The sequence below is a fragment of the Myxine glutinosa genome, chromosome 5 (genome assembly GCF_964187855.1).
Source record: "Myxine glutinosa chromosome 5, kmMyxGlut1.1, whole genome shotgun sequence".
NCBI lineage: Eukaryota > Metazoa > Chordata > Myxini > Myxiniformes > Myxinidae > Myxine > Myxine glutinosa.
The window spans coordinates 162,889,114-162,909,926 of NC_136265.1; the positions used below are offsets into that span (position 1 = coordinate 162,889,114).

The window sequence follows — 20,813 nt, forward strand, 5'->3', positions numbered from 1 at the left end:
TTCATCATCGTAACACCTTTATGGACATGCAGACCACCTAGAAAATACTGAATAGTAACATAAGTGAGTAGTTATAAAGAGCTTTATATATTTAGCCCGTTCCCTGCACAGGCGATGGGGTTTTGCAATCACATCTTCACTTTGTGTCTGTGTGTCTGTGTGTCTGTGTGTCTGTGTGTCTGTCTGCCCATGTGCCTGTCCGGGCCATAACTTCTTTACCATTTGATCTATTGTCATCAAATTTTCACCAAAGCTTTATTATGATAATACAGAGAAGGTAAATTGATAATTTTGTCAAAAGGTCAAAGGTCATCCTCCCATAAAATCGTCAATTTTCATCCAATTGACCTGAAATTTCAATTTACCATTTGAGTTTTGTCATCAAATTTTCAGCAAAGCTTTATCATGAGAATATGGAGAAAGCAAATAAGCAATTTTGTCAAAAGCTCAAAGGTCAGCATCACATAAAATCGTCAATTTTCACCCGATTGACCTGAAATTTATTTGCATATTGGGTCACTGAATTGGCCCACCAATCAAAAGCTATAAGCTGATTGTTGTTTTTAGATCAAAAGGTCAACGTGGCGTAAAATCGCCGATTTTCACCCGATTGACCTGAAATTTTAAGAATTTGCATATTGGGTTACATAATTGGTTCACTAATCAAAAGCTAGAAGCCGATTTTTAAATTATTTTTTAACATGGAAAGCTCAAAGGTCAAGGCTGCATAAAATCATCAATTTTCATTTTGTATTTTTTTTTTAATGGTTTTTGTTATTTTGAGCATACGGAAGAAGAAGATGATGTCTGACTACAAACAGACATGGACGGGCTTTGCATTTTCAGATGTTTTCTAGTTGATATTTCTGTATATTATGGCGTCGCTTGTTGACTGTTTATCAGCATTACATGCACAAAGAAATATGACAAGATTTATACACTCCATAACTATTTAGATTGACTCGTTACTTGCCACTTCAAACATCAAATTGACTTGCATTAAGTCAATTATTATTGCTAATTGTGATTTACTTCCAGCTCTCGACATTAAGGTCTCATTTATCTGTACTGTGTGCCCTCCAGGCTGCGTCGATCTACGTACCTCAAGCTGAGGTTGCTCGCACGTCCGGTGCATCGGCTCAGCGATGTGATGCGTGAGTCGCTCGCCCGAGACATGCTCGCCCCACTGTTGACCGAGCAACATCTCGCCGCACTGGATCGCCGAGTCTCCATCGTGCTGCGCAATGTACGCCACTGCGTCCGTGTGTATGGTGTGGAGATTGTACTCGATGCCGATACGGACTTGCACCTCGAGGCAGGTTTGAAGCATCAGGAACACATGAGAACCGGCGATGTGCCGGACTGATAAACAGTTTGAAGGACCAAAATGGCTCCAGACAGTAATTTGGAGTATGATCCTTGAATGGCGGAAACTTGTGCCGCAGATTCGGCTGATCTGACAGCCTGATCTGGTTAAGACTATTTGGAGGGACCATGAGGAGCTTTAAAAAGTCTGCACACAAGAACCTATGAACACCTTGTGAACTGCTATTTTGAATTGTCGTCGGCATAAGAAAGCGGTTGAAAAGACTTTCACCCGTTTCCATTGCAGAGAGTGACTGGGTCTGCTGATCAGCCAATGAGATCCACAGCTTCATGATGCTTTCCCTGAATTTTGACTAGGAGAAAAATGCTCTGACAGCAACCCAGTAGGCCTTTGCAGTGGAAATGGGATACTGGTGGTCTCGCATACGTTCTGAACCTGTGATGGAAGGGTTGCAGTAAAAACCTAGTAGGTCAGATGTGATGAGTTTAATTGATCACCATTTACACTGGAAATGTTTGGAGATTATGATGATGACGATGCTGCTTGTTTAATCCTTGACCATGTACTGCTATGATTTTAAAATTAATTTATAGCTCTGCTGGTATTTTATAAGTTGTACTGCTGGATGATGTGGATAGCTTGCAGCTAGATTTGAGACTATCCGTGCAATCATACAGAATGAATGAGTTGATTGAAGGACGCCATTGCCTTTTATCTACGGGATACGTTTGGTCCCACCAGCTTCATATTGATCCAGCCACTTTTATTGCCAGAGCATTGCATGAAATTGTTTGGGACATGGTAATTGGAAAGGCTCCATGTGTGGAAGAGTCTCTAATTGGAACCTGAGAAAGTGCCGTAACTTGTTGCAAACTTCACTGCATCCATTCTGCGAGTCTTAATGGTGTTGTCCCTGTGGTGCTGCCGGTGTTTTTGCAATTTACAATTAGAGTATGTCGCAGCAGAAACGAGAGATATGTTATCGTAGGAGGGATGTGGTCGAGAGAGAATGCATCAGTGTTTACCTATTGCGTCTGTCGTGCATTCGTAACACTTGTAAGAAAGGGTTGACGCGTGGTCTCTCGCTGCCGCATTTCCGCTGCAGTTAATGCAACGGAAGATGGCATTTGCCACCAATAGTTACTTGCCCAACTTTTTAAACGTCGTGTTGAACGTGCAGCGTATTGCTGCTGGTTGCATTATTTTATTGTTCTTTTAATTGAATGCCATTTTATCAAAGCTTCTGTGCATTCCAGCGGTGTATTTGAGAAACTACACAGCATGATGTAAGAAATGCAAAAGGTTGGGTCGAAACCGAGTCGGAAGAGTGGTGCTGTGAACTGCATGACGCAAGATATGCAACGTCGTCCCTTCCAATTTAGGAATAAAAAAGTTTGCAGCTCGACCTGACGGTAGAAACGGCATTCTATGATGCTTTTCATGCGGCCTATGCCAGTCGTTTTGAAGTAGCATTTTAAGGCCTGGTCCTGTCCCAGTAGTTGGCCTTTTGGGGAGCTAGGAGCCCCACGAGGTTGCACAGGAGGCCCCTGGCCCTGTGTGTTTTCCTATTTCTTTTTGAAAGGTTTATACACACAGCAGCTATTGCAAAGAGACTTTAAAACCAAAAATTGCCACATTGTGTGTGCACCGAACAGGAAAACGAAAATTTAAATTTTTGAAAAGATGTGCAGTATTTTGCTTCCTGTGTTTGGCCATTTTAACGGGCATTTGCATATCACGCTAATCGCAAACGCAGTGCGCTTCGTAATGGCAGGACAGTGCTGCAATTGATTGTAACATTTAATGTTATGATCCCAATCCTGTCCTGATGGAAAACTGTGGAATTGCTTGAATTATTTAATTTGTCATTTTCCCATGAGACGTCAAATTCGCTTTCACTTCAGTACGAAATTTCAACTGTGTTGAAAGACGTCGTTTGCCCCTCTGCGATCGGTGTTCTGTAATGAAATATTTGATTGCGATAGCAATTCGGAACTAGAAGGGCAGTCGGTAGAGCGCATACCACCGCCAGGCTGAACAGTTTATGGTTTCTATCCCACTGATAGGCCGGATCTGGATTTTGACCTGAACCAAAATCGAATCGGCCTGTTCCAGTCACATACCCAACTCGTCCACCAAGTTTAGTCGTAACTCGTCCATAACTTTTTAAAATCATGGTATATATCGCTTCACTCAATGGTGAAGAATCACTTAAAATTAAATAATTCTCGTGTCCGAATCCACATTCAGATCTTCACCAAAATCGAATCGATTGGTCCTTGTCACACACAACCTCTCCACCAAGTTTCATCCAAATACGTCGAAAACGTTCTGAGATATCTTGTTCACAAACAAACAGACAGGGGTGAAAACATAACCTCCATCCACCTTCGGTAGCGGAGGTAATAATTTGACGGTTGCGGTGTCGACTGCATCCTTTTTTTGTTGTTGGTGTTGGCTGTTGCACCACTTGATGCTGCAGGAAATGTTGACGTTATCAAACAATTTGCTGCACATTTAGAATACGGCACCACAAATTGTTTCGTTTCCGGTTTTAGGTTGGGTGGCGGGAGGGAAGGGATGGAACACGCTTGTGACTGGTTTCTCATTGCCGTGCTCTTGTTATCCCTTACGTTTCATGCGCAAGCCGTGCCGAGGACTTGCAATTTGATCCGGAACATGCACGTGACGAGCATTCCGCAAGGATGCGCAGAGCCAGAGTGGAGTGGCGAGTAGTGCTCCGTTCCGACAAAACTCGTGTGTGTAAATCTATCATCGTCCTCGCCTTTTTTTTCAAATTAGCGACCACTTTTATCCCAGATGAGAGCATTTTTCATTGAATATGGAACTGCATGACCCACGTTGTCTTTCTCATTATTTTTTTTTGCCTTTTGAGAAAGGTGGAGGAAGCTTAATGGAGGGGACAATTGCCGGTTTGAGATTGTTTTTCCCCTCTGGGGGGGGGGGGGGGGGTCCCTGACGAAATGTTGCCTGCATATAGTCCCTGGTGAAAGCCGCTCTGTGGCAGAAACCTTGCACTCTTCCTGTTCCTCATCCTCTTGTGCCATTTTACCGACAAACTGAGTTGCCTGTGCTTATTCTTGCAATTTCCACTGCAGTTGTTGCAATATGGATCGGTTATGATTGGAGGTGATGTATACAAGGTTACTGTTTCTGGTATAGGTTGTAAAATCAGCATAATGTCTGAATCCAGAATTATTGTTGCTGCTCTGGAAAGAAACAAATGATTTTGATAAACTACTGATATTTACCGAACGACCGTTGAGCCTTTTCTGCTCCCCTGGGTGCACGTCAGAGTTTTATCGCTTTCATCGTCGGTTTTGGTGCTCGAGATTACCCACAATTCAACGGTCAATCGAGACTAAGAGCATGGTGTCAATGAACGGGATCAAATCTTCCCGATCCGGTGATGGACACTCGTACACGTTACTTCCTAAAGACAAGATGACACGGATGTTTCTCACCTGGTCGTTTGCGAGTTCGAAATGGATTTTTGGAAGGTCCAGGTAATTGATCAGCTCGACGATCAGTTTTGCCATATAAACCATGGCCGGTGGGTTCAAACGGTTCTAAAGTCCTTGCCCTTTTGAGATGAAAAAAAAAAAATCAGCCGTGATTGGTTATTTTAGTTTTTATTATGTGCAAAATGCCCAGGAAAGTGGCAGCTTTAACAAAGTGTCAGGTATAGGTCTAATTGGAGTCATGTTCAGTTTTCAAAACGATGCACTATAATAAATTAAATATTAAATAATAACATTAATTGACATTTTCGCTTCGACATTCGGGGGCATTTACTAATTACATGATGCAAAAATGGTGGAATTTATCTTTGCTCCATTCTCTATCAAGCTTCCTCACCCTTCCCTGCCCCCTCTCTTTCATCTCCTTTGGCTCGCTCTCCCCAACGCTCACCCTCTCACCTCCGCACACCCCTCGGTCCATCCTGCCACCCCCCAATTCACACCCCCTTCCAGTGCATACACAAATGGTCCCTTAATCCAATAACAATAGCAAGACTTGTGCAACGATGATTAGAAATCTTTACAGAATAGAAAGCACAACAACATGGATCGTTTAAGAAAAATCCAAAGTTGGGCTGTTTGTGGGGGGTAAAAAAAAAATGGACCCGTAGTTGGAAGTCCCAGAGAGAACACTTGATGATGGGAGTGCTGCAATTGGAAGATCATCCATTAAATCTCATTACAAACTATTCAACACGGTAGTTGCACCTTCCCTTGGTGAATGACCCGACTTAATTGTGTAGATGTCTGTTGTGGTTGCCATGGACACCAGTCCCAAGCATTCCCAACGGGCTCAGGAAGCTGAATAGGTTCAGGGGGAAGCAGAAGCGGTTCGAGTTTGCACCGTGAGGCAGGTGCTGTGAAGAAGCGGAGCCATCGATATTTGTGACTATTCCAAGATGGACGTCACATCTGTGGATGGAGGGGGTTATGGGAGGATGAGCGAGGGATGTTTATGTTCGAGTTACAACACGATCCCCACTAATAGTGCAGGTAGAAACTGTCGCACTCAACAATATTACAAATCAGGGTTTATCATCGTCCCATTCTGGAATAGGATGTCTCCAGCTTATGGGCTTCCAGGAGCCCTCTGAGGGAACGCATCCATCTTCATCTGGGTCCCATATCTAAGGGAATAAAATCCAACGACAAACTGGTCTCCCTCGCAATCATATTTACAGACTTTATGCCAAACTTTTCTTCAGAAGACACAAAGCCCGCTGTCCTGTCTGCTAGCACAAAACTACACGCAATGCCTTTGAAAAGGGTAAGCTATTGTGTGTGGGTGCAAAGTCAAATTCCTGCCTGGACTGAAAGATGGCAAAACGATCCTTTGGCATCGATCGCTCCGAGACTGCTGCGGCAGCCTACTCTCGGGGGTACTGGGGATCAGATTGGACCCAGATGGTAGATCTGTTTTTGAATAGAATGTACCTCGTATTGCATGACGTCATTCCCAATGAGAAACAAAGCTGTACATATCAATTTGGTCAGACTGCCAGCCCAGGGTGAATTTGTAGCTTGAGGGGGGGCCATCTCTTTGTGAAAGGTCATCTTTTGTTGGGCTCACGATTCATACGACTCACTGGATGATGTTTTGGAAGATCTTGTTCTCATCTTGGTCGAAGCAGATGGCGAAGCTGGAGCTGCGCTTGGTCGATGAACGCCTGATGGACACCTTATCGGCCCAGGCCTGCGTCATGGCGAGCTGCTGTGAGGACAGGTAGGAGTGGAATGTATTGAGATTGATGAGCAGAAGGTGCAGAGCTCTCCCAGAGCTCCTACAAATGTTTGTAATATGCATTCGCTGGGAGAAAGGCCGTGCCCCAAAAATAAAATTCCACCACAGGCCTCATTCGCGGCATCGTCGTGCTATTTAACCTGCAAGTACATGGGGAGGACGACAAGGTGACAACAATCACAGGTATGGATATAAAAGAGCCGAGATGGTGGTGCGAGCTTCCGGATCCAGTTTGCTCTGTGCATGGACGAGCTTCTTTCTGCACTTGGACAACTATCTTCATTTAACTTGGAGGTTATGCTCCCAGATTTGTCTTGTCGACCTATTTAATAATCGCGTGTGTCTGTTCTTTTGTTTCTGTCATATACGTTGTGTTTTTGTATTGATCTTGTGTGTGCACTTCAATGGTGGAGAAGAGTGGGGAAGGCCACAGCATTGAAATCTCACTCTCACTTCCGTTCACGCTTCTTTTCTCGATCTCTTTCCCTCCTCGGTCTGAGTGGATGACGTGCAGACACAACTTGTGTATCTTGAATCCGCTGTTCGGAGAGGTTCTCGGGACGACACTGTTGATTGACGGTTGCGAGTGATTAGCCACTGAATCGAGCAGTCAATAAGGAAAGTTGAGGTAATTTTCAGATTATACATCTTTCTCTCTCTCTTCCTTCCTCCTCCAACCCCCAATCCCCTCTCTCTATCTCTCATTTACCCCCTCTCTTTGGCATTCTCTTCCCTCATCCCATTTCCCTCCTTCTCATTTTCTTCTCTCTCTCTCTCTTTCTCTTTCTCTCTCTTTCTCTTTCTCTTTCTCTTCTCTTTCTTTTCCCTCCCTCTTCTCTCTCTCATCTCCCCCTCTCTCCCTTTCGATCATTGTGTCCCCTTCCCCTTTCCCTCTTTCATTATCTCCTCCCCCCCCCCCCCTCTCTCTCTCCTTCCTTTCTGCCTCTCATTATCTCCCTCTACCACCCTCTGTCTCTCTCTCCCCTTCCTGCTCTCTCTCTCCTCCCCCCGAACTCCCCACATTCCCCTCTCAATCCCCTCTTCATTCTCTCCCTGTCCCATCCCCACTCATTCTCTCCCTGTCCCATCCCCGCTCATTCTCTCCCTGTCCCATCCCCGCTCATTCTCTCCCTGTCCCATCATCCCCTCTCTCATTCTCTTCCTGTCCCATCATCCCCTCTCTCATTCTCTCCCTGTCCCATCCCCTCTCTCATTCTCTCCCTGTCCCATCATCCCCTCTCTCATTCCCTCCCTGTCCCATCATCCCCTCTCTCATTCTCCCCCTGTCCCATCATCCCCTCTCTCATTCTCTCCCTGTCCCATCTCCTCTCCCATTCTCTCCTTGTCCCATCATTTCTCTCTCACATCCGACCACTTTTCTTTTCCCTCTGTTCACCCCCCTTCTATATCTCTTTCCTGTTTCCATCTCTTTCCTCTTCTTCTTTCCACCTAGTCTTTCTTCACACATCTACGACCACATTATCTCTTGGGGGGAATATACATTGCATACATTTAAAAAGGCACCTCCAGGACAGGAGAGAGGTCATATGTAAGAGCTTCTCAGCTCTCACAAATCGTGCTATTGTGTAGCTAGGATTGAAGCATGGAATTGTTTTCCATCTTTACCCACAAACATCAAATCCCATTTGAGTGAAGAAATGGATAAACAATATTAATCTTTTTTATTACAAAAGCCCACCAGCGAGCCCATCCGCGCAATGGGAGAGAGAAGCATCAGGTTAGAGTTGGGACTCATCAAATATTTAATTAGTCACAGAACATCGACGCCATTGTGAGACTTTTCAAAGAATGACGTTTCATATTAATTCTAACAAAACAAAGCCTACCTGATTTGCCAAAGCCTTTCCTTTCCCACCTTGTGACCTCTTTATGACTTCCATGAAGGTTAACTTCAGCACCATGAAGTCACCCTCTGAAATGACACAACAATCAATGTGAATAATGCTTACTGCACTCGACCATGTTAAAGGTGCTCCACACTTGGCACTTTGACCCCTCTTACTGCTCACCAAGCTTGGAGTCCCTTTCCATCTTTATCGAAGTGCAGTGTTTGTCTGCCGAGTGCTTCCGTGTCCGCCCACTGAGAAATCTCTGCCGGTAAAAAGAGGAGGAACGTAGATGTTTTCTCACTGTTAAATTCGAGGAAAGCTTGTATGTGACAATGAAAGGCCCACTTGAAATTTGGATTGTGATTGGTCAGAACTGGTAAGGCCAGAAATGTATTGTTAAGTGAACCAGTCATTGCGTCCTCCATGACGTCCTCTTGTGTGCTGCATAACCGTGTTCTAAAACAGCACTCATTAGAGCGCGTACCTGTGCTAGACTGAAGAGTTTACGTTTTGTATCTCAATAATAGGCCTGATCTACATCCGGACCATTCATCGCTGTCACACACCAAAATCTAATCAACTCGGTTTTTGTCACCTACCGAACTCATCCACCAAGTTTCATCCGAATCTGTCCACAACTTTTTGAGATTTCGTGCTATATATCGTTTTTGGCCCCATCTCTCAATGGTGAAGAATCACTGGAAATTCTAGAATACTGAAGTGGAACTTCATCAAAGTCTCGTCATTTAGTCCTGGTCATATACCCAACCTGTCCACCAAGTTTCATCTGAATCTGTCCTCAACGTTTTAAGATATCCTGCTCATGTACAAACAAATAAACAGACGGAGTGAAAACATGACCTCTGTCCACCTTTGGTGTTGGAGGTAACAATATAATCCATAAGTCCTTATACTGTACGTATATATTTATATCTACTATACAGTGCCTGGTGTTGGCTTAGCGGTTAGGGTGCCGGCTTGGGATCCTAGGATCCTGGGTTCGAATCCCGGTCGATCGCTGAATTAACGCCGGGGGGGTTGACTCAGCCTGTCATCCTTCCGAGGTCGGCAAATTGAGTACCAGTTCACTGGTAATTCCCTGTTTGTCGTAAAAGGCGACAAAAAGGGTTGGTGGCAGGAAGGGCATCCGGCCGTAAAACATTGCTTCAAAAAGGGGACCAACAAAAACAACAACAACAACAACGATGCCCGAAAAAGGCCAACCCCCGCTTTGCGGGGAAAAATGGCCTCTAAAGGTTTTTATTTTATATATTTTTTTATACAGTGCATTCAGAAAGTATTCAGACCCCTTGACTTTTTTCACATGATGTTGCAGCCTTATGCTGAAATCGTTTAAATTCATTTTTCCCTCATTAATCTACACTCAATACCCCATAATGACAAAGAGAAAACAGGATTTTAGAAAGTTTTGCAAATTTATTAAAGAGAAAAAACTGAAATATCACATTGACATAAGTATTCATACCCTTTGCTATGACACTTGAAATTTAGCTCAGGTGCATCCCATTTCTCTTGATCATCTTTGAGATGTTTCTACACCTTGATTGGAGTCCACCTGTGGTAAATTCAATTGATTGGACATGATTTGGAAAGGCACACACCTGTCTATATAAGGTCTCACAGCTGACAATGCAGATCAGAGCAAAAACCAAGCCATGAGGTCGAAGGAACTGCCTGCAGAGCTCAGAGACAGGATTGTGTCGACCACAGGTGGACTCCAATCAAGGTGTAGAAACATCTCAAAGATGATCAAGAGAAATGGGATGCACCTGAGCTAAATTTCAAGTGTCATAGCAAAGGGTATGAATACTTAGATCAATGTGATATTTCAGTTTTGTTTTTTAAATAAATTTGTAAAACTTTCTAAAATCCTGTTTTCTCTTTGTCATTATGGGGTATTGAGTGTAGATTGACGAGGTAAAGAATGAATTTAAACGATTTCAGCATGAGGCTGCAACATAACAAAAGGTGAAAAAAGTCAAGGGGTCTGAATACTTTCTGAATGCACTGTATATATATATATCTTTCTTTTTTTTTGCAACACCTCACTTTGAGGATACTTGTTCATTTTAGGAGCAATCTATCAAGTACTTGATTAATTAGCCCCTTTGGACTTGGTGCGAAACGGGGCTTTTTGGATTTGGTCTCGTACATCCGCAACCATATCTCGAAGATGTATGGACCGATTTTGTTCATACTTGGCACAAAGACAATACATGACAATACACATAAGCACACCATTTTGTTTTGCAATACGATCAAAGATGGCCGACTGGCGGCCATTTTAGTTGTAAAAAAACCCCGATGTTGAACACGTTCTCAACCATTTCTCGGATATGCATTTGCCGATGTTGTTCAATCTTGGCATGCAGATAATGAATGATGGCTTACACATGCGCGCTATTGTGTTACTTAAACATGTCTCCAACAATTTATCGGACATGCGTGGTCCGATTTTGTTCAAACTTGGCGCAAGCACAGTACATGATGGCATACACGTGTCCTCACTTTATTTTGCGATATGATCAAAGATTGCCGATTGACAGCCTTTAACTCTGTACAGCAACATTATTAAAACCATGGCATGGGCTATGACATATTTTGTCTTTTTCTTCTTGGTTTTTTTTTTTTTTTTGGAATAATAAAAAGCTCCCTTTCCCCCTCTTTGTACTTCCTCTCCTTTTTCCATTTAACTCCCTTGCCTTCTCAAATTTCTCATTTCATTCATTCGATGTAGAGCCAGTCTTTTGGTTCCCCATTCGCTGAAGTGTCATCATGAGGCTATGAATTTGTGAACTACATGCTGTTGTTTCATATGCATCCTGTGGCTGCTGGTTGCATCACTTCTCTGGAAGTGCGTTTGTGGCGCTGATGCAGTGCGCCAATTACCAGTGAACTGGTACTCAATTTGCCTACCTCGGAAGGATGAGTAGGCTGAGTCAACCCCACTGGCGTTAATTCAACGATCGACCGGGATTCAAATTCAGGATCCTAGGATCCCAAGCCAGCAACCTTATCATTAAGCCAACACCAGGCTCCGAACTACATGTGATTGCAATTAATTCCTTTTTCATTTGAAGTGACCATGTGACCAGAGCTTTAACACAACACAACAAAAAAAAGTCGATTAAAAACAAAACCATAAAATGCTTCCATTCATCAACAAATCCCCATCGGACCTACCATTCCATTGTACACATCCAAAGCCTGGTCATATTTTCTCGGACACGCGTTGCTTTCTAACCTTGTAGTAGGTAACGCTCAGGGCAAGTGGCACGGCCTCCTGATCACCTTCAACTCCAAAACGGTTTCTTGCTTTACCTGGAGGACACGAGACGATATGTAGAGCACCTACTTCTCCACTCTCACCTCTCATTCTCATTAGGTCCTCCATGACTCCATTATATACTTGAACACGAGAAAAAAAATCACCTTTTTAGCACTTTCAAAACCCTTCTGTTTAGCAGTACTTGAACATGTTAAATAAGGTGGTGTATAAGATACTGCATAAACCGCTTGTAGACTTCCAGAATTCCATTTGCGTGGATATAAAATAACAGCGGCTTGGGATTATTTTGGGCCTGCGAGTCGCGGTCATTCTCTGGATACCTCTGTTGAACTCATTCACCTGCGGCGTGGATAGCACGGCGGTCGGCAAGAAATCCCAGCTCAAGATGTAGGGCGAACACTTCATGCCTCCGCTCACCCGATGCCAGGGTCAGCTGTGGGAAAAGATTGCAACAATTAACTGAGCTTTTCGATGCATCAATATTTCATAATTATAATGAAATGTATCAATTTTAATAAAATGTCGAAAGTTGCGGCAAATCGTGTTTGTCCTCCTCGGTCATTTTGTTCAGCACGCTGGATATTTTTACCCCACGCACAAAGTGAAAAGCGGGGTTAAGCAATTTGTTCACTTGTGTCTGTATGTTCTGTCTATAAATGTATGTTTATGATGAGGAACACCTTAATTTCAATTCAATGTTATATCGGAACGTGAATCTGAAAACAAAGTTGTAGTTTTGCAGTACTTTGGCTCTGAATTTGCCCCAATCACACATATGCAGAGAGGAGTAATATTATTTTACTGTCTGCTTGTCTGGCAGTTAAATAAAATCATTCCAAACAGGAAACTTACTGTTTTTCGGGATGTCGTAAAGGACACATCACAACAGAGACGAATAGCTAATGTAATGTGTTAAATAAGGCGGTGAAAAAGACGCTGCATCAACAGCGGGAAACTTCCAGAAATATATATATATATATATTCATTCATTCATTCATATATATTACAACCTTTAAAATCTTTATTTTATTTAATTGAATTATATACTTGAACAATGTCGAACACAAATCACCTTTTTAGCACTTTCAAAACCGTTCCGTTTAGTAGTACTTGGACAAAATATTACAGCACTTCAGCTTTCTAAATTTAGCAAAATATTTTGCTTTCAGAATCAATGGAATCTCTCGTGATGAAGCTGACTCCGAGGGCCTTTCACTCACTCACCGCAGGCAGGTTGGTGGTCTTTCTGTCTTCTACCGACTCCTCTCCGGCCTTGCTCCCCCAGCTCTCTCTGTGCTCTGTCCCGCAAATATTCCTACAGGTCGCACAAGATCTGCCAGCAACCCCCTTATGGTTAAACTGCCAAAATCAAGACTCTCTGCTCACCTTCACTCCTTCATTCCTCTTTTCTCCCGCCTCTGGAACAAACTCCCTCACTCTTTTCAATCCCACTCCTCTCTCCAGGTCTTTAAAACAGCTGTTCACCACCATCTCTTATCTTCCCCCATCCAAAACCTTGATCTTTTGTACCCCCACTAATTCATCCCAGATACACTTTTTTTTTTTAATTCCAACTTCTTTCCTGGAAGTCCTTGCAGTGTCCATATGTTGTATACCTCTCCCACGCCTCCTTCCCATGCCCCCCCCCCCCAAGCCCTCTCCCTCCCACAGATCTCTCGATGTCCCTGCTCTCAAATGTTGTTTGTGTGTCCTTCCCCTCTCCCCATCTTGTCTACTGCTCCCCTTATTATATGTTTTATGTATCGGTTTGTCTTTCTGTGTGATTAATGTTAGCTCTTTCACGAGCCTCAATCTTGTATACAAAAAACAAAAACAAAACACTTAAAATCATCACGACCAATCAAATTTTCCGCTCGCAGATCCCGCCCATGCCCTTGGATCTCAAGACAGGGTGAGGTAAGGTGTTCTATGAAATCTCTAACTAATTTCCTGTTATAGCATTAGCTATATTCCTCTGATGTGGATGTTCAGTATAGAGAATATATAACCAGGACTGAGGAGGTTGTACAGGGTTGGGCATGTCCCCCTCTCCCCACCTTAATCTGTTGATCTTTATAATCGATGAAGAATGTAACATATAAAGGATCGCATCATGGTGTTTTCCTCTCTTTTGATTACCTCCACTTGGAAGAGAGGGAAAGGCAATGGGCTTGAGGCGAAGCGGCAGTAATGCATCAACATGTCGGCCAGGATTCCAACCTCTTTGTCAGAACGTCCTGCTGCCACCTCATCACCGGGCTGCGGAATAGCACAACTGTGCATTCTATGGTGCAGTACACAGTACGACACATTGCAGTCCAAATCAGGGTATGGTGCGGTCGTCACGACGAGGCAGATAAAGCAACGTGGACAAACAAACCTTCTTTCGGAAGCTGGGGACGATGTTGGAGATGCACAGCACATTACGGTCATACCAAGGGTCGACACGGCCGAGCAAGCTTGCGCCGTGACCAAGCTCCTCTTGCTGTCCATTCTCACACTCCTATCGACGCACGACATGACGAGGGTGCGGGTTAGTCGGTGCCACGTGGCCCGGCCTTACCTAAACCTCCTCAGTGGAGACACGACCTCGATCCTCACCGGCGCGAGGCCTCCCGTGTGGTTCTGCTGTCCAGGAAAGGTCTGAGGTGGTGTGAGGGGCACGTAGTAGAATTCGAGGTGGAAACGTCCAACGATGACCGGCTGGATGGCTTCGTGCTGCCTGCGGTGCACACGCACATCTGACAAAATGTCTCCGATACTTATACTAGTTTTCTCGAACATTTCCAACACGAGTCTGCATGTGGTAACAGAAAAAGGAACTTGGCTACCTTAACATTACTAAGCTCAGGTGGGATGAGTTGTTCGAGAAGGAATTAAAAGGGCGAGCTGGGAGGCTTCCCAGCTGACACAACACCGTTGGGCCAACGTTGGAGCAACGTCAGCACTTTCGTTGGACCAACGTTGGAAAAACAGACTTCGCGATTGCAACCAATCGGCAACGTCATCCCGACGTCAACAATGCGCTTGCGACCAATTGACCAAATGCCAACGTTGGCCCAACGGTGTTGTGTTCGCTGGGTTACTTTAATATCTCGATTAAAGTTCAACTTAATTTCATTTGGCAGGTTCGAGAGAGTTCTGTTGGGAAGTTTCAGGAGCTTGACAGAGAGATAAAGAATTGACTAACAAGTTTGTGACGTTTAAAGTGTATTGTGACGTTTTAACATAATCTGACTTTTAACCCTTTCATGAACAACATGAATTCCCTTACTTTGGGCCTGTCGTTAATGATAAAGGAAATATTAATTCCAGGCAATGATGACGGTTTTCCATCGACGAGTTGATCTTTCACCGTGACCTATAAAGAAGATCAAAGCTCTTTATCACCATCCCGAGATGCTCACCTGATCATCCTCACTCTTATATGATCCAAGGACGTTACGCAGAATTACCTGGACAGAATGCTAATGGACAGGGTTACTCGATTAACGTTTGCGTTCTTGAAATAATCAAAGGTCTCAAAATAATTTACGAGTTGTGCAAAAATAAAAACGAGGTGATAAATCAAAACTAAATCGGGCGAAACTATGAAATGTCAGACTAATAAGGGACCCACCTTTTTACCTTTTGGGTTCCCCCACCACAGTACACAATGTAATGAGACCCTAAATGAGAGGTACGATTGTGAAGAGGCCCGCACGTATTTGCGAGTTGAGATCTCGAGCGATGAGAAAATATATACTGGGAAAGGGAAAGACGATTCTGATTCATTCATCCCACTTCTGCCACCATTTTTCAATGCACCAATGGTGCGCTCCCATTGGCTATTCCCTTAATAGTTAACATTGAAAAAGGAAGTAATTGTCAATATTTCTAGAGTCGGGTCTCTGCTGCTGTAGCCCTGAGATTGACAGAATAACATTTTCAGTAATCAACTATGATGAAGCATCTTTCAACGACACAGGGCTGGTGACTGTTTTGGCAAGCAAGCGATTTCTTTCCTTCAAGCAGGAGCCAAGATTGCGGTTTGTTGTGAAATTCCCGGCTTGTGATTGGAGGAGAACGTTTAGCCGAAATATAGTCTGCCCGGTCAACTTGGACTAAACGTGGCACCGATGCGATTTGTACAGGTAAACCATTCTCTGCTAAATCATCCAAGTTTGAGCAACTATACTCGACAACGAACCATGAAAGAAAACGTTCTCATCGTGCTGGTACTACTTCAACTACTTCACTACTTCAAGCTGGAAATTGAAGCATTTTGGAATTCCTGCTCCAACATGAGAGCTCAGAAACAAACAAGAACAGATACATTCAAAGTACAATGTCCACATGCCTAATAAATAAATAGCATAGGGTGTTGGGAGGGAGAGGTGTACAATAATTGATGGATTCATTGCATAATTAAAATAAATTAATAATAATCATAAAATAATTAAATTATTAATCAACTGGCTAATAGAATACCTAAACCACCACCGTTTCAACTGAATCTGTAACTTAAATATATATATTTAAATAAATCATTAATCAAATAAATAATCGATTAATTGATTAATCAAAAATACCCTTCATAGCAAAATCACTTGGTCATTGTCATGTCCAAATATCAGTGTCCTCGCTCAAAAGGTGTCTGAGATATTAGCCAGATGAGAAAGGAAAGAAATAAGTGATTAATTAATCGATAATAATTAAGTAATCAATCAATTAATTGATTAATCAAAAAACAAAAAATAACGTTTTTGCAAAAGCACTTGCTCACTATTGTGCCAGAATTTCAGCTTCCTAGCTTAAAGGATGGCTGAGATATCGCCTGGACAAACAGGAAAACAAACAAGTACAGTTACATTCAAAGTACACCGCCCCCATGCCAAATAAATAAATATCCTCTTGCGCGGTAATACCGCCGTGCAGCTCATATAGAGACTGTATTGGGAGGGAGAGGTGTACAATAATTGATTGATTAATTGCATAATTAAAATCAATAATAAATAACCATAACATATTTTCTTAATCAATTGTATAGCATACCTAAACCACCAGTGCTTCATCCGAAGCTGTAACTTTTTGAAAATTAATTAAATATGTCATTAACCAAAAAAATCAAATAATTCATTGATTAATCAATAAATAATTAATCGATTAATTGATTAATCAATAAATCAAAAATATCCTTTATAGCCATATCACTTAGTCACTGTCGTGTCCAAATATCAGTGTCCTCGCTCAAAAGGTGCCTGAGATATTGCCCAGATGAGAAAGAAAATAAACAAATGATTAATAATGAAAATAAATAAATAATAATCATTAAATAATTAATCAATTGGCTAATAGAATACCTAAACCACCACCGTTTCATCGGTATCTGTAACTTAAAAAAATAATTAATTAAGTCATTAATCGAATAATAAAATAATTAATCGATTAATTGATTAATCAATAAATAAATCAGAAATACCCTTTACAGTCAAATCATTTGTTCATTGTGTCCAAATATCAGCTTCCTAGCTCAAAAGGTGCCTGAGATAATGCCCATATGAGAAAGGAAATAAATAAGTTGTTAATTAATCAATAACAATTAAGTAATTAATTGATTAATCAAAAAACAAAGAATAATGTTTTTTCCAAAGCACTTGCTCAATATTGTGCCGAAATTTCAGCTTCCTAGCTCAAAGGATGGCTAAGATATCGCCCGGACAAACAAATGAAAAATCGGTCAGAGACCGAGGACTTGCCGGATTGTACTTTTTTATCGGCCATTTTGGACAAATATGGCGGCCAAACTACGTGACTGATGACGTCATCATTATTTGTTTTCTAAAATAATTTATTCCTAGATTATGCTCAAGAAATTTCATCTTGATCGGATGAAGTTTTGTACTTGTCGAATTATGATGTCATAATGGAGGCACCTATGACATCATCATTAATATATTTTATTCCCCATGGAGAGTTCTTTACAATGAGCCATGTCTCATTTTTTTCTATTCAGCACTTTCGGAGATATAGAGGTACAAAGTTTTTCGGTTTTTCCAAGATTGCGGCCGAACCACGTGACCGATGACGTCATCATTTGTTTTTCTCCACCAGTTTATGCCGACATGGCGCTCAAGAAATTGCATCTTGATTGGATGAAGTTTTGTGCTTGTAGAATTATCGAATTATGACGTCATAATGGAGGCCTTAGGCCTTGAGAGTTAAAAATTGGGCACAGTCTATTCCAGGGAAAGACAAATACGTGTGTAAAGTTTGGCGATTCTATGTGCAACGTAGTACTGCGCACAAACAAACAGACAGATCGACAGACACGGACAGACAGACAGACAGACAGACAGACCAACCAACCAACATACTTGCCGGAATTTTTTCCGGCAAGTAACAACGAGGGTGAAAACTGAGTACGACCTTTCAGCGTGCATTATTGCCGGGCCCCTTTCAGTGCCCGGCAATGACGTCATGCAGTGCCTGGAGATGGAATAGGAAAGGAGCGGTGCACAAAATACAGGTTAACGACAACAAAATGTTGCCATTCTCTTGTGTGGTTGTTTAGCAAGTGGTTTACTCCTGTGTGGTTGTTTAGCAGGTGGTTTGCTCTTGCGTGGTTGTTTAGCAGGTGGTTTGCTCTTGTGTGGTTGTTTAGCAGGTGGTTTGCTCCTGTGTGGTTGTTTAGCAGGTGGTTAGCTCTTGCGTGGTTGTTTCGCAGGTGGTTTGCTCCTGTGTGGTTGTTTAGCAGGTGGTTTGCTCTTGTGTGGTCGTTTAGCAGGTGGTTTGCTCTTGTGTGGTTGTTTAGCAGGTGGTTTGCTCCTGTGTGGTTGTTTAGCAGGTGGTTTGCTCCTGTGTGGTTGTTTAGCAGGTGGTTTGCTCCTGTGTGGTTGTTTAGCAGGTGGTTTGCTCCTGTGTGGTTGTTTCGCAGGTGGTTTGCTCCTGTGTGGTTGTTTAGCAGGTGGTTTGCTCCAGTGTGGTTATTTAGCAGGTGGTTTGCTCTTGTGTGGTTGTTTAGCCGGTGGTTTGCTCTTGTATGGTTGATTAGCAGGTGGTTTGCTCCTGTGTGGTTGTTTAGCAGGTGGTTTGCTCTTGTATGATTGTTTAGCAGGTGGTTTGCTCCTGTGTGGTTGTTTAGCAGGTGGTTTGCTCTTGTATGATTGTTTAGCAGGTGGTTTGCTCTTGTGTGGTTGTTTAGCAGGTGGTTTGCTCTTGTGTGATTGTTTAGCAGGTGGTTTGCTCTTGTGTGGTTGTTTAGCAGGTGGCTTGCTCTCGTGTGGTTGTTTAGCAGGTGGTTTGCTCTTGTGTGGTTGTTTAGCAGGTGGTTTGCTCTTGTGTGGCTGTTTAGCAGGTGGTTTGCTCCTGTGTGGTTGTTTAGCAGGTGGTTTGCTCCTGTGTGGTTGTTTAGCAGGTGGTTTGCTCTTGTGTGGTTGTTTCGCAGGTGGTTTGCTCTTGTGTGGTTGTTTAGCAGGTGGTTTGCTCTCGTGTGGTTGTTTAGCAGGTGGATTGCTCTCGTGTGGTTGTTTAGCAGGTGGATTGCTCTCGTGTGGTTGTTTAGCAGGTGGTTTGCTCTTGCGTGGTTGTTTAGCAGGTGGTTTGCTCTTGCGTGGTTGTTTAGCAGGTGGATTGCTCTTGTGTGGTTGTTTCACAGGTGGTTTGCTCTTGTGTGGTTGTTTAGCAGGTGGTTTGCTCTCGTGTGGTTGTTTAGCAGGTGGATTGCTCTTGTGTGGTTGTTTAGCCGGTGGTTTGCTCTTGTGTGGTTGTTTAGCAGGTGGTTTGCTCCTGTGTGGTTGTTTCGCAGGTGGTTTGCTCTTGTGCGGTTGTTTCGCAGGTGGTTTGCTCTTGTGTGGTTGTTTAGCAGGTGGTTTGCTCTCGTGTGGTTGTTTAGCAGGTGGATTGCTCTTGTGTGGTTGTTTAGCAGGTGGTTTGCTCCTGTGTGGTTGTTTAGCAGGTGGTTTGCTCCTGTGTGGTTGTTTAGCAGGTGGTTTGCTCTTGTATGATTGTTTAGCAGGTGGTTTGCTCCTGTGTGGTTGTTTAGCAGGTGGTTTGCTCCTGTGTGGTTGTTTAGCAGGTGGTTTGCTCTTGTGTGGTTGTTTCGCAGGTGGTTTGCTCTTGTGTGGTTGTTTAGCAGGTGGTTTGCTCTCGTGTGGTTGTTTAGCAGGTGGCTTGCTCTCGTGTGGTTGTTTAGCAGGTGGATTGCTCTCGTGTGGTTGTTTAGCAGGTGGTTTGCTCTTGCGTGGTTGTTTAGCAGGTGGTTTGCTCCTGTGTGGTTGTTTAGCAGGTGGATTGCTCTCGTGTGGTTGTTTAGCAGGTGGTTTGCTCTTGTGTGGTTGTTTAGCAGGTGGTTTGCTCCTGTGTGGTTGTTTAGCAGGTGGTTTGCTCCTGTGTGGTTGTTTCGCAGGTGGTTTGCTCTTGTGTGGTTGTTTCACAGGTGGTTTGCTCTTGTGTGGTTGTTTAGCAGGTGGTTTGCTCTCGTGTGGTTGTTTAGCAGGTGGATTGCTCTTGTGTGGTTGTTTAGCCGGTGGTTTGCTCTTGTGTGGTTGTTTAGCAGGTGGTTTGCTCCTGTGTGGTTGTTTCGCAGGTGGTTTGCTCTTGTGCGGTTGTTTCGCAGGTGGTTTGCTCTTGTGTGGTTGTTTAGCAGGTGGTTTGCTCTCGTGTGGTTGTTTAGCAGGTGGATTGCTCTTGTGTGGTTGTTTAGCAGGTGGTTTGCTCCTGTGTGGTTGTTTAGCAGGTGGTTTGCTCCTGTGTGGTTGTTTAGCAGGTGGTTTGCTCTTGTATGATTGTTTAGCAGGTGGTTTGCTCCTGTGTGGTTGTTTAGCAGGTGGTTTGCTCCTGTGTGGTTGTTTAGCAGGTGGTTTGCTCCTGTGTGGTTGTTTAGCAGGTGGTTTGCTCTTGCGTGGTTGTTTAGCAGGTGGTTTGCTCCTGTGTGGTTGTTTAGCAGGTGGTTTGCTCTTGTATGATTGTTTAGCAGGTGGTTTGCTCCTGTGTGGTTGTTTAGCAGGTGGTTTGCTACTGTGTGGTTGTTTAGCAGGTGGTTTGCTCCTGTGTGGTTGTTTAG

General features: G+C 43.3%; 2 protein-coding genes across 4 annotated transcripts in view; one reads left to right on the top strand and one right to left on the bottom strand.

Moving 5' to 3' along the window:
* Nucleotides 1–4,603, top strand: part of LOC137426822 (extracellular serine/threonine protein kinase FAM20C) — a 91,298-nt gene extending 86,695 nt beyond the window's left edge. For both annotated transcript variants that reach the window (XM_068115750.2, XM_068115751.2), the window contains exon 10: nucleotides 1,084–4,603. In XM_068115750.2, the coding sequence (XP_067971851.2) occupies nucleotides 1,084–1,366 (283 nt within the window). In that variant the 3' untranslated portion in view covers nucleotides 1,367–4,603. The remainder of the gene's footprint in view (nucleotides 1–1,083) is intronic.
* A 361-nt stretch (nucleotides 4,604–4,964) lies between these two features.
* Nucleotides 4,965–20,813, bottom strand: part of LOC137426821 (phosphoinositide 3-kinase regulatory subunit 5) — a 120,308-nt gene continuing 104,459 nt past the window's right edge. The window contains exons 13-21 of one of the 2 annotated variants that reach the window (XM_068115749.2): nucleotides 14,372–14,492; nucleotides 14,151–14,273; nucleotides 13,910–14,029; nucleotides 12,110–12,203; nucleotides 11,726–11,802; nucleotides 8,641–8,722; nucleotides 8,458–8,543; nucleotides 6,456–6,580; nucleotides 4,965–5,781 (exon numbers count right to left, since the gene is read on the bottom strand). In XM_068115749.2, the coding sequence (XP_067971850.2) occupies nucleotides 5,601–5,781; nucleotides 6,456–6,580; nucleotides 8,458–8,543; nucleotides 8,641–8,722; nucleotides 11,726–11,802; nucleotides 12,110–12,203; nucleotides 13,910–14,029; nucleotides 14,151–14,273; nucleotides 14,372–14,492 (1,009 nt within the window). In that variant the 3' untranslated portion in view covers nucleotides 4,965–5,600. Of the gene's footprint in view, nucleotides 5,782–6,455; nucleotides 6,751–8,457; nucleotides 8,544–8,640; nucleotides 8,723–11,725; nucleotides 11,803–12,109; nucleotides 12,204–13,909; nucleotides 14,030–14,150; nucleotides 14,274–14,371; nucleotides 14,493–20,813 lie in introns of those variants that run through there. The other variant, XM_078778973.1, reaches the window with a different exon arrangement.